This window comes from Oncorhynchus tshawytscha, linkage group LG06 (assembly GCF_018296145.1).
Source record: "Oncorhynchus tshawytscha isolate Ot180627B linkage group LG06, Otsh_v2.0, whole genome shotgun sequence".
NCBI classification, from domain to species: domain Eukaryota; kingdom Metazoa; phylum Chordata; class Actinopteri; order Salmoniformes; family Salmonidae; genus Oncorhynchus; species Oncorhynchus tshawytscha.
Window position 1 is genome coordinate 57,510,324 of NC_056434.1, and position 27,258 is coordinate 57,537,581.

General features: G+C 43.8%; 1 protein-coding gene across 1 annotated transcript in view; it reads right to left on the bottom strand.

Moving 5' to 3' along the window:
* LOC112253507 (inactive tyrosine-protein kinase 7) overlaps positions 1–27,258 on the bottom strand; it is a 206,001-nt gene that overhangs the window by 9,515 nt on the left and 169,228 nt on the right. Inside the window, exons 7-16 of the mRNA XM_042323433.1 lie at positions 15,693–15,959; positions 15,348–15,484; positions 15,028–15,163; positions 14,525–14,644; positions 12,655–12,804; positions 11,088–11,232; positions 8,624–8,751; positions 2,973–3,173; positions 1,268–1,426; positions 797–1,029 (exon numbers count right to left, since the gene is read on the bottom strand). Of these exons, the coding sequence (XP_042179367.1) occupies positions 797–1,029; positions 1,268–1,426; positions 2,973–3,173; positions 8,624–8,751; positions 11,088–11,232; positions 12,655–12,804; positions 14,525–14,644; positions 15,028–15,163; positions 15,348–15,484; positions 15,693–15,959 (1,676 nt within the window). The remainder of the gene's footprint in view (positions 1–796; positions 1,030–1,267; positions 1,427–2,972; positions 3,174–8,623; positions 8,752–11,087; positions 11,233–12,654; positions 12,805–14,524; positions 14,645–15,027; positions 15,164–15,347; positions 15,485–15,692; positions 15,960–27,258) is intronic.

Sequence of the window (27,258 nt, forward strand, 5' to 3'; positions counted from 1 at the left end):
GGGCTTGTTGTCGTTGTACGTAAGAGGTGTATTGTTTATTTGGGTTTTCGCTGTCCGGTTTATTTACCAGTGGTCTTTGGGTGGTGTTTTCGCCTGTGTTTTGGCGTCACCCATTTTTGTACCTGTTCCTGGTTACTTTTGGACATTAACAAAATTTTTCCCTTGAATCTTCTGTTCTCTGCGCCTGACTCCACACCCATCACTCTTCAGACGTTACAGATATCGATACTTTTGTACCTGTTTCCTCCAGCATATTCACAAGGTCCTTTGCTGTTGTTCTGGGATTGATTTGCACTTTCACACCAATGTACATTCATCTCTAGGAGACAGAATGCGTCTCCTTCCTGAGCGGTAAGACGGCTGCGTGGTCCCATGGTGTTTATACTTGCGTACTATTGTTTGTACCGATAAACGTGGTACCTTCAGGCGTTTGGAAATTGCTCCCAAGGATGAACCAGACTTGTGGAGGTCTACAATTTCTTGAAATACATCCACAGGTACACCTCCAATTGCCTATCAGAAGCTTCTAAAGCCATGACATAATTTTCTGGAATTGTCCAAGCTGTTTAAAGGCACAGTCAACTTAGTGTCTGTAAACAGTTGTTGGAAAAATGACTTGTTATGCACAAAGTAGATGTTCTAACCGACTTGCCAAAACTATAGTTTGTTAACAAGAAATTTGTGGAGTGAATGAAAAACGAGTTTTAATGACTCCAACCTAAGTGTATGTAAACTTCCGACCTCAACTGTATGTGTGTGTGTGCGTCTTTTTGCGCACATGTATTTGTGTGTTTACCAGGTCATAATACTCCAGGATCATATAGTGGGGCTCGGCCTCCCTACACAGTCCCAGCAGTCGCACCACATTGCCGTGGCTCAGCTTGGAGAACATGTCGGCCTCACGGCGGAAATCCAGCTGTAGCTGCTCATCTCTGCTCTGCAGGCTCTTCACCAACACCACTGTCTCCTCCTCACCCTCCTCGATGCCCTTCGCCTTGGCCAGCAGCACCTCGCCAAACTCACCCTTCCCTACACACAGACAGACGCAGGCAGGAAGACAGACGGACAGACAGGTAGGCACGCACACGTCAGAGATTAGAGGGTCATATGCCAACATTTTCTTCCAGGGTTAGGAGTAAAGACAAACCTGGTAAATAGAGGTGAAATTAAGTAAGTGAATGAAAATGTGTTCACTCCAGTTACAGTGCACAGCTGTTCGGCACGTTCTCAATTAGACTCACTCCTCATACCCACATGACCATCTTACCCAGTGTCGTGATGGTGTGTAGGTCTTCTCGGGGGAACTGAAGCTTTTCGTTGGCACTGCTATGGCGTTTCTCTGCTGCCGCTGTGGTGCCCACGCTGGTCAAAGCCACCTCTTCCTGGATCTCAGCAGTGGTGTGGCCATTCTGCTGTACAGCCCCCCCTGGTGGACATCACCAACATTACACAACGTGTATGTTTGAGATTGACTACATTGCAGTCGGACTGCACAGAATCACTGATGTTCAAATCACCTTGCATCCCAAATAACTACTCATTATGTGGTCAAGATAAGCGATTCTGCACCTTGCCTTGATCAAAATGATCCCCTGAAAGACACCAAATGTTGTGTCATAAAATACCAATATACCAAAATGTGATGTGATGTGAACTCCACAAGAAAATGTGCAGACAGTAATGTGGGCAGATATTGCACAACACAATTCAAACATACTCCAGTTTGATGATTAGAAATATTAAATAACCATTTTATAATAATGCTAATATTTTGAAATCCGAGAGAGAAGTTCCCTGAGTCTGTAACCCCCTACTTTGAGCACTTCAGTGCCAAAACTGAGATTTTTTATTTCACCAGGTAAGTTGACTGAGAACACATTCTCATTTACAGCAACAACCTGGGGAATAGTTACAGGGGAGAGGAGATGAATGAGCCAATTGTAAGCTGGGGATAATTAGGTGGCCATGGGAATTTAGCCAGGACACCGGGGTTAACACCCCTATTCTGACAATAAGTGCCATGGGATCTTTAGTGACCACAGAGAGTCAGGACATCACATCCAAAAGACAGCACCCTACACAGGTCAATGTCCCCAATCACTGCCTTAGGGCATTCAGATATAAGGAAAGGGTGCCTCCTACTGGCCCTCCAAAACCACTTCCAGCAGCATCTGGTCTCCCATCCAAGGACTGACCAGGACCAACCCTGCTTAACTTCAGAAGCCAGCCAGCAGTGGGTTGCAGAGTGGTATGCTGCCGGCCTTAGTATGGTTGTACAGATGAGAGGGAACAAATGGAGCCATTATATCTAGATTAACTTCACAAAGGTAAGTATTTAGTTTGTAAGGAGAGAACCCCAGTTTTGCTTACTTAATCTTAAAGAGTTTAACCAATTATCTAAAACAACTCAAAACCCAGGTATTTGACAATGGTGACTTTTGCACTTTCCTTGCAATGCTCTTGGCAGCCACAAGGTGGTAGCAAGTCAACTGGGTATGAATGAGCACCAAATGTTCAACATGTACGGGCAGAGCATGATGTAGGCAAGAGCATTCAGACACACATCAGACTCATAAATAAATGTTTCTTCTGTGACTCACAAAGACACAACTACTTGCCAGACATGTAGCCTACAAAAGATTATAGCAAACAGTGGATTTACTCAGAAACCCACCGGGAATTGACGCTTAGTCTGGAAAACCAGACCCTAGGCAACAGTGAATAGGGTCTGGTTTCAACGAGGGACTCTTTTGGCATAGAGGAACTACGTCACTGCCTACGTTGATAAGTGAAGGCTGGGGGGGTCGGGGAGTCTCCCAACAAATCGAGAGGCAGACATGCCAGAACGTCGCGATTCAAAACTTAAGTTTGCAAGCAAAAACCTTTGTAGTGGTTTTAGTTAAGGTATTGATGCAAACTAGCCACTTGTGAATCCCCCCCCACACACACACACCCCTATCCCCCCAACTCACTGTTAAGACACTCCATCTCGGGCTCCTCTCCCTCCTGGCCCTTCTGCAGTCTCTTGGCGTTGCGTCTCTTCTTGCAGTAGAACATGAGGCCCAGCACCACGATGATGTAGGCCACGGCTGCCCCCACAGACAAACCTATAGTCTGAATCATTTTATAGGGTGCCTTCTCCTCGTGGTCCACCAATGTCTGCACCGGTTTCTCTGCCAAAGACAGAGGAGAAAAGGACATTCGGGTTATTTTATTTTATTTATCCAGGGAGGTTGATGAGAGCACATTCTCTTTGTTTATCAGGATGAGCTGTGTTAATTAAAGTTGAAGTGATAGTTCATCAGATGTTACTTGTATTTCTCCATGTAGGTTATTGAGAATACATTCACTTTAACAATAGCAGCCTGGTTTGCTGTAACAGAGGAGTGAGTAGTGGTAGTTCAAATTTGGGATTGAGACATATACACAACAGATGGTATTGAACATGGGTGGACATATCTCTGGCTTGGTATGTTCTTCAATCTGGTACCCACTGCTTGAGAAAAGAGTGTTGTGTGTCCATCCAAGTAATATTGAATGCACATCATGTGGATCATTAACCCTTTACACTTGTGGGAATTGGCCAATATGAACAGGGTTAAATTCAAATGTTTCTTACGGAGGAAACATGAAATGCGTGAGCATTGTAGCAATTGAAAGGGAACCGTTTGGAGATTCTGGGAAATGTATTAGACCAAATTTAAGGACACAACATTTCACCTGGCACAAGACTGAAACCAAACATTCCACTGTTGATTTTATGAGCATTTTACATTTACTGTACTTTTTGCCGCATTTGTTGATTACGAAATCTGAACATTATGTGGATACATTCAGTAACATGATAAGAATATCCCTGGAAAATATGGGGTAGGTGCAACATAAGAAAAAATGTTAAGTGAGAGGACTAACTGGTGTCTCCAAGTGGCTACACACCTCTCCAAAGTATGCACAGTTGCTAAGTAATTCCAATGCACTTTTATGACTCAAAGAAGAGTCTTCAACTATAAGGTGTTTTTGGAGCTCTCCTAGCTGTGCCGTTGAGGAACTAGAGCAAGTTCAGTTGTAGTTGTTTTGTTTGGAACACAGTCCTGCATCCCCGCCATCACACAATTACTGTTGTTGTTCACGCAATCCAAAAACGGATCATTATAAATTGCATTCTGGGTCAGGTGGGCATCATTGGAAAGCTTGTTCTATTGTCAACAAGACCAGCTAAGTTACAAAATACCACCGTACAGTGATAGGCTTTCACAAGGCAATTCAGAGAAACAGATTGTCATTTATTGCGCATTGAAATGAGTCATAGGTGCATTCTGCAGCGAATAAAAACGCCATAATAATTTACAGCATTTCCCTCACTCAGACAAAACATTTTTTTTTAAAGTTTCCCAGTTAGTGGGAGGGATGAGGGCAGCTCATTGTCGCGTGCGGTGCTCAAGTTCAGAACAGCTGTCAGTCAAAACCCATACAGCTCTGTAAAGCGCAGAGCCTGAGCTCTGACGCAATTTATAGCATGTTACTGTACAGCCACTGCGTTCCAATTTAGGAGCTTATCAGTGCCCAAATTCAAATTTCAATCCGTATACGGGTACAGTACGAGTGTAAAAGGCTACAGTTCCAAGCTGTCAGTTCCAAGCTTTCTTTTCTTGAATGTTTTTGTTCAGGAAACTGGCACAGAAAAAAACATCCAAAGATTTCACACTCACATCATCCTTTTCTAATCAGAGCCTTAGAAACTGGAACAAAACACTGAATTAATTCCTCTGTCCTACAATTAACTACTTCTGCGAACTAAACGGTCTGCCTCCCTTAACCCCTCACAGGGAGAGGTTTGAATAATACAAAACCCTGAACATCCTATTTTAAACTACAAGCCCAAGCACAAGGAGGAGCCACAGTGGATGTGAGAGAGGGTTGATTCAATCTAAGGTCTGTCCCTGTCACTTCACCGATGACTCTGGTCGAGACAGGTTATTAGAATGCTCAGATGGCTGAGTGGTTAATTACGGTCAAAATCAAATCAAATCAAATTTTATTTGTCACATACACATGGTTAGCAGATGTTAATGCGAGTGTAGCGAAATGCTTGTGCTTCTAGTTCCGACAATGCAGTAATAACGAGCAAGTAATCTAACTAACAATTCCAAAAAAAAAAACTACTGTCTTATACACAGTGTAAGGGGATAAAGAATATGTACATAAGGATATATGAATGAGTGATGGTACAGAGCAGCATAGGCAAGATACAGTAGATGATATCGAGTACAGTATATACATATGAGATAAGTATGTAAACCAAGTGGCATAGTTAAAGTGGCTAGTGATACATGTATTACATAAGGATGCAGTCGATGATATAGAGTACAGTATCAACGTATGCATATGAGATGAACAATGTAGGGTAAGTAACATTATATAAGGTAGCATTGTTTAAAGTGGCTAGTGATATATTTACATAATTTCCCATCAATTCCCATGATTAAAGTGGCTGGAGTAGAGTCAGTGTCATTGACAGTGTGTTGGCAGTAGCCACTCAATGTTAGTGGTGGCTGTTTAACAGTCTGATGGCCTTGAGATAGAAGCTGTTTTTCAGTCTCTCGGTCCCAGCTTTGATGCACCTGTACTGACCTCGCCTTCTGGATGACAGCGGGGTGAACAGGCAGTGGCTCGGGTGGTTGATGTCCTTGATGATCTTTATGGCCTTCCTGTAGCATCGGGTGGTGTAGGTGTCCTGGAGGGCAGGTAGTTTGCCCCCGGTGATGCGTTGTGCAGACCTCACTACCCTCTGGAGAGCCTTACGGTTGAGGGCGGTGCAGTTGCCATACCAGGCGGTGATACAGCCCGCCAGGATGCTCTCGATTGTGCATCTGTAGAAGTTTGTGAGTGCTTTTGGTGACAAGCCGAATTTCTTCAGCCTCCTGAGGTTGAAGAGGCGCTGCTGCGCCTTCCTCACGATGCTGTCTGTGTGAGTGGACCAATTCAGTTTGTCTGTGATGTGTATGCCGAGGAACTTAAAACTTGCTACCCTCTCCACTACTGTTCCATCGATGTGGATGGGGGTGTTCCCTCTGCTGTTTCCTGAAGTCCACAATCATCTCCTTAGTTTTGTTGACGTTGAGTGTGAGGTTATTTTCCTGACACCACACTCCGAGGGCCCTCACCTCCTCCCTGTAGGCCGTCTCGTCGTTGTTGGTAATCAAGCCTACCACTGTTGTGTCGTCCGCAAACTTGATGATTGAGTTGGAGGCGTGCATGGCCACGCAGTCGTGGGTGAACAGGGAGTACAGGAGGGGGCTCAGAACGCACCCTTGTGGGGCCCCAGTGTTGAGGATCAGCGGGGAGGAGATGTTGTTGCCTACCCTCACCACCTGGGGCGGCCCGTCAGGAAGTCCAGTACCCAGTTGCACAGGGCGGGGTCGAGACCCAGGGTCTCGAGCTTGATGACGAGCTTGGAGGGTACTATGGTGTTGAATGCCGAGCTGTAGTCGATGAACAGCATTCTCACATAGGTATTCCTCTTGTCCAGATGGGTTAGGGCAGTGTGCAGTGTGGTTGAGATTGCATCGTCTGTGGACCTATTTGGGCGGTAAGCAAATTGGAGTGGGTCAAGGGTGTCAGGTAGGGTGGAGGTGATATGGTCCTTGACTAGTCTCTCAAAGCACTTCATGATGACGGATGTGAGTGCTACGGGGCGGTAGTCGTTTAGCTCAGTTACCTTAGCTTTCTTGGGAACAGGAACAATGGTGGCCCTCTTGAAGCATGTGGGAACAGCAGACTGGTATAGGGATTGGTTGAATATGTCCGTAAACACACCGGCCAGCTGGTCTGCGCATGCTCTGAGGGCGCGGCTGGGGATGCCGTCTGGGCCTGCAGCCTTGCGAGGGTTAACACGTTTAAATGTCTTACTCACTTCGGCTGCAGTGAAGGAGAGACCGCATGATTCCGTTGCAGGCCGTGTCAGTGGCACTGTATTGTCCTCAAAGCGGGCAAAAGTTATTTAGTCTGCCTGGGAGCAAGACATCCTGGTCCGTGACTGGGCTGGGTTTCTTCCTGTAGTCCGTGATTGATTGTAGACCCTGCCACATACCTCTTGTGTCTGAGCCGTTGAATTGAGATTCTACTTTGTCTCTGTACTGGCGCTTAGCTTGTTTGATAGCCTTGCGGAGGGAATAGCTGCACTGTTTGTATTCAGTCATGTTACCAGACACCTTGCCCTGATTAAAAGCAGTGGTTCGTGCCTTCAGTTTCACACGAATGCTGCCATCAATCCACGGTTTCTGGTTAGGGAATGTTTTAATCGTTGCTATGGGAACGACATCTTCAACGCACGTTCTAATGAACTCGCACACCGTATCAGCGTATTCGTCAATGTTGTTGTCTGACGCAATACGAAACATCTCCCAGTCCACGTGATGGAAGCAGTCTTGGAGTGTGGAGTCAGCTTGGTCGGACCAGCGTTGGACAGACCTCAGCGTGGGAGCTTCTTGTTTTAGTTTCTGTCTGTAGGCAGGGATCAACAAAATGGAGTCGTGGTCAGCTTTTCCGAAAGGGGGCGGGGCAGGGCCTTATATGCGTCGCGGAAGTTAGAGTAACAATGATCCAGGGTCTTTCCACCCCTGGTTGCGCAATCAATATGCTGATAAAATTTAGGGAGTCTTGTTTTCAGATTAGCCTTGTTAAAATCCCCAGCTACAATGAATGCAGCCTCCGGATAAATCGTTTCCAGTTTGCAGAGAGTTAAATAAAGTTCGTTCAGAGCCATCGATGTGTCTGCTTGGGGGATATATACGGCTGTGATTATAATCGAAGAGAATTCTCTTGGTAGATAATGCGGTCTACATTTGATTGTGAGGAATTCTAAATCAGGTGAACAGAAGGATTTGAGTTCCTGTATGTTTCCTTCATCACACCATGTCACGTTGGCCATAAGGCATACGCCCCCGCCCGTCTTCTTACCAGAGAGATGTTTGTTTCTGTCGGCGCGATGCGTGGAGAAACCCGCTGGCTGCACCGCTTCGGATTGCGTCTCTCCAGTTAGCCATGTTTCCGTGAAGCAGAGAACGTTACAGTCTCTGATGTCCCTCTGGAATGCTACCCTTGCTCGGATTTCATCAACCTTGTTGTCAAGAGACTGGACATTGGCAAGAAGAATGCTGGGGAGTGGTGCACGATGTGCCCGTCTCCGGAGTCTGACCAGAAGACCGCTTCGTTTCCCTCTTTTTCTGAGTCGTTTTTTTTTTTTGGTCGCTGCATGTGATCCCCTCGGTTACACTGGTTGTAAGGCAGAACTCAGGATCCGCATCGCGAAAAACATATTCTTGGTCGTACTGATGGTGAGTTGACGCTGATCTTATATTCAGTAGTTCTTGTCGGCTGTATGTAAAGAAACCTAAGATGACCTGGGGTACTAGTGTAAGAAATAACACGTAAAAAAACAAAAAACTGCATAGTTTCCTAGGAACGCGAAGCGAGGCGGCCATCTCTGTCGGCGCTGGAAGTACAAGTCAGGAAACTCATCCAGTCCTCGTGATTGCTACACACACGCACACACAGTAACATGGTGGGGGTGGCATCCTTTTGTGCATATGTGTGTGCATCTGTATGAGAGAGAGAGACTTACCCACTACGTAGAGCTGTGCCACACGGTCACTGATGCTGCAGCTGTTTCCGGCAATGCAGGTGTATTTGCCTGTGTCGTCCGTGGTGACATCTGTTATCACCAGAGAGCCATTGACCATTAACTGGAACCTGAGAGAGAAAGAGAGAGAGAGAGAGTGGAAGAGGGGGTAGAAAGAGAGAGAGTGAGACTTGTCCTCTTGCTCAGTTGTACACCGGGGCCTCCCACTCCTCTTTCTATTCTGGTCAGGGCCAGTTTGTGCTGTTCTGTGAAGGGAGTAGTACAGTCGTGGCCAAAAGTTCTGAGAATGACACGAATATTTCCACAAACTTTGTTGCTTCAGTGTCTTTAGATATTTTTGTCAGATGTTACTATGGAATACTGAAGTATAATTACAAGCATATCATAAGTGTCAAAGGCTTTTATTGACAATTACATGAAGTTGAAGCAAAGTGTTGCCCCTTCTTTTTCAAGACCTCTGCAATCCGCCCTGGCATGCTGTCAATTATCTTCTGGGCCATATCCTGACTGATAGCAGCCCATTCTTGCATAATCAATGCTTGGAGTTTGTCAGAATTTGTGGGTTTTTGTTTGTTCACCCGCCTCTTGAGGATTGACCACAAATTCTCAATGGGATTAAGGTCTGGGGAGTTTCCTGGCCATGGACCCAAAATATGGATGTTTTGTTCCCCGAGCCACTTAGTTATCACTTTTGCCTTATGGCAAGGTGCTCCATCATGCTGGAAAAGGCATTGTTCGTCACCAAACTGTTCCTGGATGGATGGAAGAAGTTGCTCTCGGAGGATGTGTTGCTACCATTCTATATTCATGGTTGTGTTCTTAGGAAAAATTGTGAGTGAGCCCACTCCCTTGGCTGAGAAGCAACCCCACACATGAATGGTCTCAGGATGCTTTACTGTTGGCATGACACAGGACTGATGATAGTGCTCACCCGTGTCTTCTCTGGACAAGCTTTTTTCTGGATGACACCAAACAATCGGAAATTGGATTCATCAGATAAAATTACTTTATCCCAGTCCTCAGCAGTCCAATCCCTATACCTTTTGCAGAATATCAGTCTGTCCCTGATGTTTTTCCTGGAGAGAAGTGTCTTCTTTGCTGCCCTTTTTGACACCAGGCCATCCTCCAAAATTCTTCGCCTCACTGTGCATGCAGATGCACACACCAGCCTGCTGGCATTCCTGAGCAAGCTCTGTACTGGTGGTGCTCCGATCCCGCAGCTGAATCAACTTTAGGAGACGGTTCTAGCGCTTGCTGAACTTTCTTGGGCGCCCTGAAGCCTTCTTCACAACAATTGAAGCGCTCTCCTTGAAGTTCTTGATGATCCGATAAATGGTTGATTTAGGTGCAATCTTACTGGCAGCAATATCCTTACCCATGAAGCCCTTTTTCTGCAAAGCAATGATGACGGCACGTGTTTCCTTGCAGGTAACCATGGATGACAGAGGAAGAACAATGATTCCAAGCACCACCCTCCTTTTGAAGCTGTTTGAAGTCTGTTATTCAAACTCAATCAGCATGACAGAGTGATCTCCAGACTTGTCCTCATCAACACTCACACCTGTGTTAACAAGAGAATCGCTGACAAGATGTCAGCTGATCCTTTTGTGGCAGGGCTGAAATGCAGTGGAAATGTTTTTGGGGATTCAGTTAATTTGCATGGCAAAGAGGGACTTTACAATTAACTGCAATTCATCTGATCACTCTTCATAACATTCTGGAGTGTATGCAAATTGCCATCATACAAACTGAGGCAGCAGACTGTGTAAATTAATATGTGTGTCATTCTCAAAACTTTTAGCCATGACTGTACATAGCGTTGCATGAGATCTTCAGTTTCTTGGCAATTTCTCGCATGGAATAGCCTTCATTTCTCAGAAAAAGAATAGACTTGACGAGTTTCAGAAGAAAGTTCTTTGTTTCTGGCCATTTTGCGCCTATAATCGATCCCACAAATGCTGATACTCCAGATACTCAACTAGTCTAAAGAAGGCCAGGTTTATTGCTTCTTTAAACAGCACAACAGTTTTTAGCTGTGCTAACATAATTGCAAAAGTGTTTTGTAATGATCAATTAGCCTTTTAAAATGATAAACCTGGATTAGCTAACACAATGTGCCATTGGAACACAGGAGTGATGGTTGCTGATAATGGGCCTCTGTACGCCTATGTAGATATTCCATAAAAAATCAGCCATTTCCAGCTACGATAGTCATTTACTGGATTTCTGATCAATTTGATGTTATTTTAATGGACACATTTTTTGTCGCTTTTCTTTCAAAAACAAGGACATTTCTAAGTGACCCCAAACTTTTGAACGGTGGTGTATGTTATGTTACAACTTGTGTCAATTACAATCCAGTGCTTTTTTAAATTCCAGAGCACCACAAAGGAAGACAATGTCGTCGTGTGTGTATTATTATCGTCTCTGTGGGTAAAGCCTTTACCTTCTCCTGCTGGTGTCCAGCACCTTATCCTTGACCATCCACTGGACGCGGGGCTCAGGGTCTGCTGTGGCCTGGCAGTGTAGGATGGCTGTGTGGCCCTGGTACACTGTGGTGTTCTCTGGCTCCAGCTTAAAGCGGATATACACTACACACACACACACACACACACACACACCACGGTTAATATACCACACTCCATCTCTAAACAAAGCCCAGGAAACTGATTTCCTATAGACTCACAGTGGTGACAGTGTTGTAGAGCTGGGACAATAAACCCGAAAATGATCAAGACCGACCATACAGATAACTTATCGCGGGCATTTTGCTGATATCATTCATTGTGATAGGTAGCCTATACTAGAGAAATGTTACGTTCGAAACGAAATACTTTTGCTGATATGGGTGATTGTTAATGGGACAATTGATGGCTACTACCTTCAAACTAGTAGTAGTAGTTTAAAGGATGATAAATAAAAAAAGCTGTGGTGCACATTAATGTTATAAACGTATCGTTCTATTTATCGTTATCGCATCAATTCAGGCAATTTATAACAATGTGGGACTTTTTGTCCATATCGAACAGCTAGTTCTACATTGTGGTGGGCTTTCTTTGTGTCAACCACAAGTGTCTTCAACACCTAATGGAGTTTCATTACATGGCAGCCAGATGGCCTTCTAGTGCATGGATGAATGAAAGAGACAACCACATCGACAATGGTCATTGGAAAGCTGATTATAAACAGTGCATCAACTAAGAGAAGAGACAAACAGTGATCCCAAAGGATTGCCGTTATGAGGACGGTAAGGAAAATACAAACCTAAAACTAGTGTAAAAAACGAATGTCCGTGACTTTTTTAATTTTTTATTGCAAGGTGCATGTTTTATTTTATTGAAGTCAAGGTCAGTCGTCAATTAGTTGCGCCAGCCCAAACCAGTTAAATAGCCATCACTAGCCGGCTTCCACCCGGCTACACAACCCTGCACCTTAGAGGCTGCTGCCCTACATACATAGACTTGGAATTACTGGCCACTTCAATAATGGAACACTAGTCACTTTAATAATGTTTCAAAAATGTTTACATACTGCTTTACTCATCTCATATGTTAATACTGTATTCTATTGTACTGTATTTTAGTCAATTGCCACTCTGACATTCCTCAATATAATATTTATATATTTCTAAATTCCATTATTTGACTTTTAGATTTGTGTGTATTGTGTATTGTAAGATACTATTGCACTGTTGGAGCTAGGAACAGAAGCATTACACCCGCAACAACCCACAATCTGCAAAATATGTGTAAGTGACCAATCAAATTTGATTTTGATTTGATTTGAACCAGCACCTGGATCTCCTCTAGACACACTGCTATGCACAGTCTCTTTCGCTTTTGCAAAGGAAAATACAAAATGAACTACAGTTAATCAAACACATACACGCTGCGCACAGACACACACACACACTCAAATGCACACACACTCAAATGCACACACACTCAAACGCACACACACTCAAACGCACACACACTCAAACGCACACACGCACAAGAACACACGCGCCTTACCTGCCACAGTGAGGCCGACCATGGCTCTGATCTCCCCCTGTAGGCTGTTGGAGGCGATACAGGTGTAGTTTCCTGCGTCGCTGCGAGTCACTTTGGTGAAGTGGAGCTGGCTATTCCTCATCTCCACATGAGGAAGCAGCTCTCCACCATCTGTACGGGGCGACATAGTGTCAGAGAGGAGTTCAATGGGGGGAGGGGCTGAGAAACTACAGTACTGTGGTACCCTTTACCCACTATCGCGCTGTCCCGATACATACTTGGTTGGACATGTTCCTTTAATATGGTCCTATCCAGTGCAACTGTGGTGGATGTGTAACCAGGCCAGTGCAGTACAGCTTGGCTCAGTACTGTCAAAAGGTTATGAGTGTAATGGACGTAGGCTTGGACGATATACCATAGTCTATCGACAATTATTGACCACCATCGTCGACGGTGACGCCTAATTGACGTGACAGACGATGGTTTAGCCTATTTGAGCTATACTGGCGCTGCACAGTAAAAAACTGCGACTCGCAGCGCACGGCACACAAGTGACATTCCGACTAATCTATTCCTATTTGCTATAACCTATTTCAATAAATAAGTTATATAGCCTGCAGAATGCAAGAGAGGAATGTAGGCCAGACAGAGAGGAAAATTCCACCAAAGCAGCACAAAAATGTTCAGTCAGAAAATATTATTTCTCTCTCTCTGTCGGATTCATGGGCATCAGGCTATATCATGTTTATTATTATTTATTTTTTTAAACTATATTGCTTTCTCTCTCCATTCAATAGGTTATGAATATGCATCCTTTATGCATCCTATTCAAACAATGAATGTAATGGAGTTCCATCTCAAAAACGTATTTGAATAGCCTAAAAAGGCAAGGTAGCCAGAGGACTAATAATGTGAGAGAGGGAAAATCCTTGCATGACAGGATGAAAACCAAATGGCCAATAACCTATGCTTCTTCTAGGCCTATAATACAAGTTAAAGTCATGAACAGTAAACTGACCTACAAAGGCAAAACACAGTAATTACATAACTTTTCTTACGGCAAAATCTGACTTCAAAGTATTTTTTCTGTCTAGAAAGGCAGTAATTTCTGATACTCAATGATATATTCTGATCAAGTGGATCGTTCTTGTCCCAGGAAACCAAATACCACATTAATCAGATAATATACCTGACCATTCCAACAGATCAAAGACTTTGACCAAATTCGTAGTTGCGCCGTTTTGCGTTTGTAGGGCAGAGTAGTTTATTTCCCAAATATTCTAGCCTACGAAGTTGTGGCTTTAAATGAACAAAGAACAAGAATGAAAGTCTGTAGCCTAAGCCTGGGAATAGGCTGTTCTCAATCACAGCTTTATGAGAGATAGAACAAACAATAGCATTTTTACATTATTTTATGAGGCAAATAAAGCTATTATTATCCAGTTCTGAAGACGGTAGACTGCTTCTATGCAGCCAATAATGTAGGCCTATAACCAATAGGGGTGCATTGTATTTCACAACGTTTTTTGGGTACATAATCACAATAGGACAAACCCTAAATCGATGAAGTAATCTCCTCTAACATAGGCAATGCAAATGGTGGGAAATTATCATATGTAATCTTGTCTTCACTTTTCATTCATCTGATTCTATCTACAATGCATTCCTTCTGAAATGATTCCGTATTCTAACATTATCCATAATCTGATGTTATAAGAAGATTTTATTGTCTATTGTCACAGGACATAGACTTTGTATTTCTTATTTCTGTGAGCTGTGACAATGGCTTTATCCCAACCCCTGGAAACACGCTTTTCCCAAGGGCACAATGGCAGGAAATGGCAGCTAGGATATTGTGGTCTAGCACTGAGTAGGACCACCCTGCACTCACCTGCTTTGGTCCATTTGATGGTGGGGGTCTCTCTGCCTGTGGCAGAACACTGGATGTTGACCTCCTTGTCCAGCTCCAGGCACTGAGATGGCTGGGGCGTAGGGGTGAACTTCAGTTTCTCTGGAACACACAGGTAAAAAGGTCAAACACACCATGACCCACACAGCTAAGAGAGAGTAGCCTGGTCCCAGGTACACCCCATGGTACACTATACAAAGCTATTTACAGCATGTTCAGACACATTTAAGAACATGCAGATGCAAGCACACACGTTCACATGGCTGAATGAAGAATCACAAGGGTATCAGGATCTTAGATCACCAAAACAAAGACGAGGTAGACAAAGCAAGTCAGGAATTAGACAACCCATGTTAACAACTCTAGAAAGGCAGCACCAGGGGAACATCTAAGGTTAAACTGAATTAAACTGGCTGATCACGTTCACACACATGCTCTCTCCCATGCACGCACGCACGCACGCACATCATGTAGTTCCAGCTCACCCAGTACATAGACTCTGGCATTTCCAGACAGCTTGCCTCCCTCTGTCCTGCTCACACAGGCATACATCTGACCATCATACACCTCCACATTATTGATGCGCAGAGTACCATTGGGGAACACTGTAAAGCGTGGGTCCTGATAAAGAAGAGAGGGAGAAGGGTAAGAGAATGGAGAGGAATGGCCTAGATACCGTTTTTTTAATGTGTGTGTGTGTGCACGCCTGCATGCTTGTGTGTGTGTGTGTGTGTGTGTGTGTGTGTGTGTGTGCATACGTGCATGTGTCTGTGTGTGATAGAAAGAGAAAGAGAGAGATACTGACCTCAGGCATGACCATAATGCTGTTTCGGTGCCACGTGACCTCAGGCTCAGGGGTAGCCTGAGCGTGGCAATGGAGGTAGCCTGGTCTTCCCTCCTCCAGGTAGCTGTCCTGGGGCTTGGTTACCCACACTGGGGCAGCTGAATCACACACACAAATGAAGAATTGTTACTGTAGTAGCCAGAGTCAATCATGTTGAATCCCAAATTGACCCCTTGCTTAGGAACAGAATGGACAAGTAATGACTAAAGCACAACCCTATAATAGGGACCAGAGTTTTGCATGGTCAGGACACACTGCTGGCCCTAGCCATGATGTAATAGGTCAGAAGACGGTGGCCTGACTCACTGGCCACTGTGAAGGTCAGCTCCTGGGTCTTGCGGCCCGCCTTGTTTTGGGCCACGCAGGTGTAGGAGCCTGAGTCGCCCTGCTCGGTGGGGCTGAAGACCAGTTCACTGCCTTCCTGGTACACCCGTCCCTCCGTGGGGACCCGCACCCCTTCCCGCTCCCACCACACCTCAGGCTGGGGCTTTCCACGTGGGGCCGTACAGGACACACGCTGCATGGTGTCTGCTGTGAAGACCCGGGACTGTCTGGGGGACATATCCTCAATCTCTGTAATAGGGAGAGAGGGAAAGAGAGAGAGAGACAGAAAGAGAGAGAGAGAGGGAGAGAGAGAGAGGGGGGAGGGGGCAGAAAGTGGGAGTGTGAGGGGGTGGGAGAGTGGCAGAGAGAGGAAGAGATAGAGAGACATTGAGAAAGAGAGTATGTGGCATTATTTTAATGCTCAAATTGATTTACATGTAAACTACTGTAGTCTCAGGAGATAATAATCAAAATGTGTTTCATGCCAATGAAGCATTTTTCGAATTTGAATTTCAGATGCATTAGCATACTTGTCTTCAGTCTGAAATGCTATTCAGGGACGCCGAAAAGTCATTATTTTCTTTTTAAGAAACAACTACTGAAAGTATTCAGACCCCTTGCCTTATTCCACATTTTGTTACGTTACAGCATTATTCTAAAATGTATTAAATCATTTTTCCCCCCTCAATCTACACACAAAAAGTGAAAACAGGTTCAGAAATTTTAGCAAATGTATAAAAAATATAAAACAGAAATACCTTATTTACATAAGTATTGGGACCCTTTGCTTTGAGACGCAAAATTGAGCTCAGGTGATTCATGTTTCCATTGATCATCCTTGAGATGTTTCCACAACTTGGTAAATTAAATTGATTGGACATGATTTGGAAAGAAACACACCTGTCTACAAAAGATCCCACAGCTGACAGCGCATGTCAGAGCAAAAACCAAGACATGAGATCGAAGAAATTGTCCGTAGAGCTCAGAGACAGGATTGTGTCGAGGCACAGATCTGGGGAAGGGTACCCAAATATTTCTGCAGCATTGAAGGTCTCCAAGAACACAGTGGCCTCCATCATTCTTAAATGGAAGAAGTTTGGAACCACCACGACTCTTCCTAAAGCTGGCCGGCTGGCCAAACTGAACAATCGGGGGAGAAGAACCCGATGGTCACTCTGACAGAGCTCCTCTGTGGAGATGGGAGAAACTTCCAGAAGGACAACCATCTCTGCAGCACTCTACCAATCAGGGCTTTATGGTAGAGTGGCCAGACAGAAGCCACTCCTCAGTAAAAGTCAGCCCACTTGGAGTTTTCCAAAGGCACCTAAAGGACTTTCAGACCATGAGAAACAAGATTCTCTGGTCTGATGAAACCAAGATTGAACTCTAGCCTGAATGTCAAGCGTCACATCTGGAGGAAACCTGGCACCATCCCTACGGTGAAGCATGGTAGTGGCATCATCATACTATGGGGATGTTTTTCAGTGGCAGGGACTGGGAGACTAGTCAGGATCAAGTGAAAGATCAACAGAGAAAAGTACAGTGTTCCTTGACGAAAACCTGCTCCAGAGCGCTCAGGACCTCAGACTGGGGCAAAGGTTGACCTTCCAACAGGACAACGACCCTAAGCACACAGCCAAGACAATGCAGGAGTGGCTTCGGGACAAGTCTCTGAATGTCCTTGAGTGGCCCAGCCAGAGCCCAGACTTGAACCTGATAAAACATCTCTGGAAAGACCTGAAAATAGCTGTGCAGCAATGCTCCCCATCCAACCTGACAGAGCTTGAGAGTATCTGCAGAGAAGAATGGGAGAAACTCCCCAAATACAGGTGTGCCAAGCTTGTGGCGTCATACCCAAGACGATTTACGGCTGTAATCCCTGCCAAAGGTGCTTCAACAAAGTACTGAGTAAAGGGTCTCAATACTTATGTAAATTAAATATTTCAGTAAAAAGAAACACACAAAAAAACAGGTAAAATTCAAAAACCTGTTTTTGCTTTGTCATTATGGGGTATTGTGTGTAGATTGATGAGAAAAATAAACTATTTAATCAATTTTAGAATAAGGCTGTAACGTAACAAAATGTAGAAAAAGTCAAGGGGTCTGAATACTTTCTGAATGCACTGTACAGCAAGGGAACAGCAATTAGAAGACAAATCCTGAATTGTATTTGTAATGAACACGATGGGAGACAGAGCGGGTTTCAAGCACAGGGCGCAGCAGGTGTTTATTGTGAAGGACCACATGAGGAGGCAGGTAGCTGGGTCCAGGGGCAGGCAGAAGGTCATACACAGGGGGTCTAAAAAGGCAACAGTACAGGCAGGGAAAAGGCTAGTAACGTCATCTGGGAGATCAGGCAATAGGTTGATAACAGGAAATCCGAGGTACAGGCAGGGAATAGGCAAAAGGCGTCGATAATGAGGCAGGCAAAAACTATCATATGCGGGAGGATAAATTATGGGGAAACGCAGCGCTGCGAAAAAAAATGTGTCACAAAACAAACAATACCTCACATTGATGGGGTGCAAAGATCTGAACTAAATAGTGTGTGATAATGACATACAGGTGTGTGAACAGGTGATCAGAATTCAGGTGATTGGGATCTGGAGAGTGAGCTGCGTTCAGGGGATCTATGTGTTTGAGAGTGTGAGCTGGAAAGTGGGCTGGAAAGTGAGATGCGTTCAGGGGATCTACGTGTTTGAGAGTGTGAGTTGGAAAGTGGGCTGGAAAGTGAGATGCGTTCAGGGGATCTACGTGTTTGAGAGTGTGAGTTGGAAGAAGACGTTACAGTTTTGAAATACTACTTTCATATACTATCTTCCATATACTTTGAGCATTTGCTTTAGACTGCCTGGAGTGCCAGATGTGTGTGGTCTGCATTTTTGCTAATATCCTATTGGTTGTATTGCTCCAGGCAAGCTCAATTAAGCCCAGCTAAAGTATTTGAAATGATTTAAAATAGCATTTGAACCCAGGTCTATGTATGTCTGACTGTATACAGTCATGGCCAAAAGCTTTGAGAATGACACAAATATTAATTTCACAAAGTCGGCTGCCTCAGTGTCTTTAGATATTTTTGTCAGATGTTACTATGGAATACTGAAATATAATTACAAGTATTTCATAAGTGTCAAAGGCTTTTATTGACAATTACATGAAGCTGATGCAAAGCGTCAATATTTGCAGTGTTGACCCTTCTTTTTCAAGACCTCTGCAATCCGCCCTGGCATGCTGTCAATTAACTTATGGGCCACATCCTGACTGATAGCAGCCCATTCTTGCATAATCAATGCTTGGAGTTTGTCAGATTTTGAGGGGTTTTGTTTGTCCACCTGCCTCTTGAGGATTGACCACAAGTTCTCAATGGGATTAAGGTCTGGGGAGTTTCCTGGCCATGGACCCAAAATATCGATGTTTTGCAGAGGTCTTGAAAAATAAGTATTCCATAGTAACATCTGACAAAAAATATCTAAAGACACTGAGGCAGCAGACTTTGTGAAAATGAATATTTGTGTCATTCTCAAAAATTTCGACCACGTCTGTATATACAGTAAGTGGAATGCGATCTACCGTTGAGACTCACAGGACTGCCTCTCTTTCTTTCACTACTACTGTGAGCTACTACAGTGTATTGCCCATCATGCCTCTCAAACCAGGTCAACAGTTCGAACCTGATCCTTACCAGGTGAACATAAGAAGTGTCCCAAATGACACCCCATTCCCTACCTAGTGCATTACTTTTGACCAGAACCCTACGGGCCCTTGTCAATGGTAGTGCACTATATAGGGAATAGGGTGCCATTTGAAATAAAGTTGTTTAGAGTTAAGAGGGGAAAAACGCACCACATTCTTCAGCAGATGAAAGAGAGCATTGTGTGTGTGTGCATGCCTGTGTGTGTTTTGGGGCTGACATAGAGGGACTGTTTAACCTTTTACACTTGTTTAACCTTTTACAATTGGCCTATATGGATAGGTGTATATTGACATGTTTCTTACAGAAGAAATATGAAAAGCATATGCATAACCATGTTAGCAATTGAAAGGGAACAGCAGTTTTGAGATAATTGGGGAAATGATTAGTCCAAACATTCCAATGTTGATTTGATGTGCATTTTACATTGACTTTACTTTTCGCCGCATTTGTTGATAACAAAATCTGTCAGATAAGACTATTCCTGGAAAATGTGTGGTAGGTGCCACATAAGACAACTTAAAATTTCAAGGGTAGGAGTGAGAGGACTAACTGGTGTCCCCAAGTGGCCACACACATCTACAACGTGGGCACAGTTCCTAAGTAATTTCACTGCACTTTTATGACTCAAAGAAAAAACTTCAACGCTAAGGTACTTTTATTTTTGCTCTCCTAGCTGTGCCGATGAGGAACTAGAGTAAGCACACTTGTAGTTGTTTTGTTTGAAACACAACCCTGCATCCCGCCATCACACAATTACTGTTGTTGTTCACGTAATCCAAAAACAGTCCATTATAAATAACAATCTGGGTCAGTGGTAACACAATTAGGGATGGTGGTAACTTCTTGTTGCGTGCGGTGCTCAATTTCAGAACGGTTGTGAAGCTCAGAGCCAGAGTTCTGATGTAATGTATAGCATGTTAATGTATGGCCACTATGTTCCAATTTAGGAGCTTATCAGTGTCCAAATTGGCCATTTTCAACCAGTATAAATGTACGAGTGTGAAGGGTTAAACTTGTCCCAAAAACGCTGAACCCGGATCAGTGTGACACAATTCCAGTTTAATGCCTTAAGGCAGGGGTTCCAAAACGTTTTCACCCAGGCCCCCCTTCCAGGGGAACACATTTTAATACATTTAAATTCAGTTTTTCACAATTCTTGACATTTAATCGTAGTAAAAATGCCCTGTATAAAATCAGGTAGGATCACCACTTTATTTTAAGAATGTGAAATGTTAGAATAATAGAGGAGAGAATGATTATTTCAGCTTTTATTTCTTTCATCACATTCTCAGTGGGTCAGAAGATTACAAACACTCGATTAGTATATGGTAGCATTGCCTTTAAATTGTTTAACTTGGGTCAAACCTTTCGGGTAGCCTTCCACAAGCTTCCCACAATAAGTTGGGTGAATTTTGGGCCATTCCTCCTGACAGAGCTGGTGTAACTGAGTCTGGTTTGTAGGCCTCCTTGTTCGCACACGCTTTTTCAGTTCTGCCCACAAATTTTCTGTAGGCTTGAGGTCAGGGCTTTGTGATGGCCAATCCAATCCAATACCTTGAATTTGTTGTCCTTAAGTCATTTTGCCATTCAAGTATGCTTGGGGTCATTGTCCATTTGGAAGACCCAATTGCGACCAAGCTTTAATATATAGAAGTTGCTTCAATATATCCACATAATTTTCCTCCCTCATGATGCCATCTATTTTGTGAAGTGCACCAGTCCCTCCTGCAGCAAAGCACCCACACAACATGATGCTGCCACCCCCGTGCTTCACGATTGTAATGGTGTTCTTCGGCTTGCAAGTCTCCCCTTTTTTCCTCCAAACATAACGATGGTCATTATGGCCAAACAGTTCTATTTTTGTTTCATCAGACCAGAGGACATTTCTCCAAAAAGTACAATCTTTGTCCCCATGTGCAGCTGCAAGCCGTAGTCTGGCTTTTTTTTATGGTGGTTTTGGAGCAGTGGCTTCTTCCTTCCTGAGCTGCCTTTTAGGTTATGTCGATATAGGAATCAATTTACTGTGGATATAGATACCTTTGTACCTGTTTCCTCCAGGATATTCAGAAGGTCCTTTGCTGCTGTTCTGGGATTGATTTGCACTTTTCACACCAAAGTACATTAATCTCTAGGAGACAGAACGCGTCTCCTTCCTGAGCGGTATGATGGCTGCGTGGTCCCATGGTGTTTATACTTGCGTACTATTGTTTGTACAGATGAACGTGGTACCTTCAGGCATTTGGAAATTGCTCCCAATGATGAACTAGACTTGTGGAGGGCTACACTTTTTTTCTGAGCTCTTGGCTGATTTCTTTTGATTTTCCCATGATGTCAAGCAAAGAGGCACTGAGGTTGAAGGTAGGCCCTGAAATACATCCACAGGTACACCTCCAGTTGACTCAAATTATGTCAATTAGCCTATCAGAAGCTTCTAAAGCCATAAAGCCATCATTTTCTGGAATTTTCCAAGCTGTTTAAAGGCACAGTCAACATAGTGTATATAAACTTCTGACCCACTGGAATTGTGATACAGTGAATTATACGTTAATTAATTTGTCTGTAAACAGTTGTTGGAAAAATGACTTGTGTCATGCACAAAGTAGATGTTCCAACCGACTTGCCAAAACTATAGTTTGTTAAACAACTTCTTATCGCTTAGATCCCGCTAACTGGATCGATATGACAACAGCCAGTGAAAGTGCAGGGCGTCAAATTCAAAACAACAGAAATCTCATAATTAAAATTCCTCAGACATACAAGTATTTTACACCATTTTAAAATATAAACTTGTTGTTAACTTGTTTTGGATGAATAGTGTGCCCAGTGTGAACTGCCTCCGACTCAGTCCCAGATGCTAATATATGCATATTATTAGTAGTATTGGATAGAAAAAACTCTGAAGTTTCTAAAACTGTGTTTGAATGATGTCTGTGAGCATAACAGAACTCATATGGCAGGCAAAAAACCTGAGGAAAAATCCAAACAGGAAGTGGGAAATCTGAGGTTGTAGTATTTGAACTCACCCCTATCGAATACACAGTGGGATATGGATTATTTTTCACTTCCTAAGGCTTCCACTAGACGTCAACCGTTTTTAGAACGTTGTTTCAGGCTGCTCATGTGAAGGGGGGCCGGATGAGAGATGTTTGACTAAGGGGGTCTGCCTACAGCCTCGTTCTTGTCTGTAGAAATGCATTCAAACAGTTTTAGAAACTTCAGAGTGTTTTCTATCCAAATCTACTAATAATATGCATATCTTAGCTTCTGGGCCTGAGTAGCAGGTAGTTTACTCTAGGCACCTTATTCATCCAAGCTACTCAATACTGCCACTTAACAAGAAATTTGTGGTTGAAAAACGAGATTTAATGACTCCAACGCAAGTTCTGACTTCAAATGTATATTTCAATGCCATTTTAAATCTAATTTTCAAGCACTTATATACATTTCACCATGTCTAATGTGTAGCAAACATTACAACAAAATCTATGGGCCAAAAAAACCTAGCTAAAAAAATGTTAGGACATTTCTGACAAGTTATAAATAGTTCTAAGGTATGCAATGACTGACATGATGAGGAAAACTAATGATGCACTACCCAATTTCCAAATTGTGCCTTCCACTATTACAACTTTGAAGAGTAAATTGAAAGCCGGAATGAGCCCTCTTCCCCCGCCCCCCCCCCTGCCTGTCCCACAGTTTGGGAACCACTGCCTTAAGGGATTAGCAAGATAGGGGCGGCAGGGTAGCCTAGTGGTTAGAGCATTGGACTAGTAACCGAAAGGTTGCAAGTTCAAATCCCCGAGCTGACAAGGTACAAAATCTGTTGTTCTGCCCCTGAACAGGCAGATAACCCACTGTTCCTAGGCTGTCATTGAAAATAAGAATTTGTTCTTAACTGACTTGCCTAGTAAAATAAAGGTAATAAAAATATTAGGTGAATTAAGGTATTTAAATGGAGCTGTGGTTCACTAGGGTTAAGACTGCAGAGACCCAGTTAGGGCCCAGGTACAGAAAATGGATTATAACTGGGAGGTACTACTACCTGGACTTGTCCAATCAGAAACATACATTTTTGTTTTTCGTTGCATTTTAATTTAATCTCCAATGACATGTATTTTTACACACAATAATCTCCAGTGACATGTTTTTTTTTTACACACAATTACTCAAACCCATTTGATATTCATTGAGGCAATTTAGGTCATACCTTACCTGCTGTCAACTTGCCACATGACACCCCATGTCTCCCACTAACTGCTCTATTCAAATCATCCCACATTCTCTTTCCTAACAAAGCCATACATGATAGTGTGTGTGTGTGTGTGTATGTGTGTGTGTGTGTGTGTACATGCACGCATGTGAGCTCATGCGTGTGTGTGTGGCCTCTACAATGAGTCTGAAACAGCTGGAAGGCGGGAGGGAGGAAGGAAGCAGGGGAGGAAACAGCTTCTGAGGGAGGAGAGGAGATGAGAAGAGGAGAGCAGGAAGCAGCACACCGCCTGTGGAGGATACAGCTGGGGCGTATGTCAATAAGGGAATGAGATTATCACAGGAGATATCTGCCCCTAAGTGAAGGAGTGAGAAAGACAGAGGAGACACACGAGACACACGAGACACACGAGACACACGAGACAGACAGACAGACAGACAGACAGACAGACAGACAGACAGACAGACAGACAGACAGACAGACAGACAGACAGACAGACAGACAGACAGACAGACAGACAGACAGACAGACAGACAGACAGACAGACAGACAGACAGACAGACAGACAGACAGACAGACAGACAGACAGACAGACAGACAGACAGACAGACAGACAGGAGGGAGGGAGGGAGGGAGACAGACAGGACAGAGGACAGGGAGGGAGGGAGGGAGGACAGGGACAGACAGACAGAGGACAGAGGACAGACAGACAGACAGACAGACAGGGAGGGTGTGGGGCTGCCACTGCCATATATCGTCCATTCCAACTGGCAGGCAACTCAGTATACAGTAAGTGGAATGCGATCAGGAGCTCTACAGTTAAGACTCACAAGACCGCCTCTCTTTCTTTCATTACTACTGTGAGCTACTACAGTAGGTGCAGCTCTTAACTGGAAGTCATTAGCTGTGTATTGCCAAACATGCCTCTCAAAGCAGGTCACCAGTTTGATCCTGATCCTTCCCAGGTTAACATAAACACAGTCTCAAATGACACCTTATTCCCTACATAGTGCACACATTTTGACCAGGGACCAATGGGCCCTTTGAGAGCTTGGGACTGTACGGTTCTATCTGCAAAAAGATGATTCTGAGATAATTGGCTTTATATTTCTGTACCCTCAATGGTTTGAATGGTGTCAGAAATGTTTATCTTGTATTCTTTTGAACTTATCATGAATTGGGGTATTTAGAGTCCTATGTAGGTAGAGAACGTAGAACAGAATAAGGAACAGAATATGTCAATAAAAAATGCAGATAGAACCGTATAGTCCCAATCTCTCGCCTTTTCAAAGGTAGTGCACTATATAGGGAATAGACTGCCATTTGAGACTCATTATAGTTAAGATGTAAAAAACGCACCACATTCTTCAGCAGATGAAAGGGAGTGTGTGTGCGTGCGTGCCTGTGTGCGCCTGTCGATGCCTGTGTGTGTGTGTGTTTAAACAGAGTGACTGTTTAAACTTGTCCCAAATACGCTGAACCCGGGTCGATGTGACACAATTCCAGTTTAATGCCTTCAGGGATTAACAACAGATTAGGTGAATTAAGGTATGTAAATGGACTGTGGTTCACTGGGTGAAGACTGCAGAGGCCCCTGTATGGGGCCCAGTTAGGGCCCATACAAAGTCCCGGGGGCCACAGTAACCGAGGTACACTAGGGACTGGGAGGGGTGTGACACTTGATCCATCATCAGAAAACAAACTTTACCTGGGTCATGTTCATTAGGCACAAAATGGAAGACAATGGACTGAAACAGGGAGGTACTACTACCTGGACTTGTCTAATCAGAAACGTTCATTTTAGTCTTCCGTTGCGTTTAAAACCTTTTTGCATTGTGTGCCATAATGAACACAACCCAGATTACCTGCTTAATAGATGCATCTCCAGTGAAATGTATGTTTATACACAATAACTCAAATCCATATGAAAGCTGCCAAAGAGCGTGGGGACATGCTTACATCCGCTACGACAAGCTCATTGTCCACCCTCCCTCCCAAAAGCTAAGCTAAACTTCTGGGTTAGTAGCTTCAGCCCAACATCACAAACACACACATACACCAACTGACACTCAAGTGCCTGATTGACTGACTCTATTAGCCAAACAATGTTTGTATTTGTATTTTATGTTCTTCTCCATATTATGTCTATCTATGATAAGCTACCCAGGAAAGGGTAGCCCATATTAATAATAGCCTATATTAATATATGTAGTCTTAGAAATAAGGTTAATGAAATCAATAACATTCATATACTGGCCATCTCTGAACCCACTAAGATAATTTGATGTTGCAGCAGTAGCAATACAAGTTTATAACTTCTACAGAAAAGACAATAATGCCTATGGGAGAGGTGTTGCTGTATATGTTCAGAGCCATATTCCTGTAAAGTTTAGAGAGGATCTCATGTCAAATGTTGTTGAAGTGTTGTGGTTGCAAGGTCACTTGCATAGGCTACCAAGTGCTGACAGTCAATATTTTGATAATATGTTTGTAATGCTTGATAATGTGTGTGATGTTAACAGAGAGGGTGACCTGAGCATTGACTGGTTAGGAACAAACTGTCCTCTAAAGCTTCTAATTGTGACTAATATAACCCAGGTTATCACTACACTTTTTGGCCGAGTGTGGTTCAGAGGCAGGTGTCTATCGTCGTCTCTAATTGGGGATCATATTTAGGCAGCCATTTTTCCCACCATTAGGTTGTGGGATCTTGTTTTCTGTTTAGTGTCTTAGCCTGACAGAACTCTACGCTTTTGTTTTCGCTTTTGTTATTTTGTTTGAGTGTTTTTTGAATAAAAGTATCATGAACATCCGATCGCATTGATCATATCTTCACAAATGCTGCAGAACTTTGCACCAAAGCAATATCAGTTCCCATTGGCTGTAGTGACCATAACATTGTGGCAATAACTAGGAAAGCCAAAGTGCCAAAAGTTGGACCGAAAGTAATTTATTAAAAAAACATACAAAATGTTTTCTCAGTGCTCTTTTGTTGAAGATGCAAAACATTTACAGTACCAGTCAAAAGTTTGGACACACCTACTCATTCAAGGGTTTCTCTTTAATTTTTACTATTTTCTACAATGTAGAACATTAGTGAAGACATCAACACTATGAAATAACACATATGGAATCATGTAGTAACTTGAAACACGAGTAGTGTACAGACATGGAACACAAACAGAGTCAATAACGCCTAGGGAAAGAACCAAAGGGAGTGGCAATTATAGGGAAGGTAATCAGGAAGGTGAGCCTGATGAGGCGCTGGTGTGTGTAACGATGGTGATAGGGGTGCGTAACAATAAGCAGACTGGCTCCAGCCGCAGGACGCCGACCAGAGGGACAGTCCCAGGGACCAGGAGCGGGCCGATCGCTTCTGCTGAGGCGTGGGAACTTGTTGAGACAGCTGAGGCTGACGAGGCATGGGAGCCTGACGAACCGGCTGAGGCATGGGAGCCTGACGATCCAACCGAGTCTCGTGAACCTGTCGAGCTAGGTGAGGCAAGGAAGCCTGACGAACTAGCTGAGGCATCCTCGGTAACGTCGGCCACGGACGCGTGATGGGCCAACCGAGTCTTGAAAACCTGACGAGCCAGCAGAGGCATGGAAGCCCTATGAGCGAGCCTAGGCATCCCTGGTAGCTC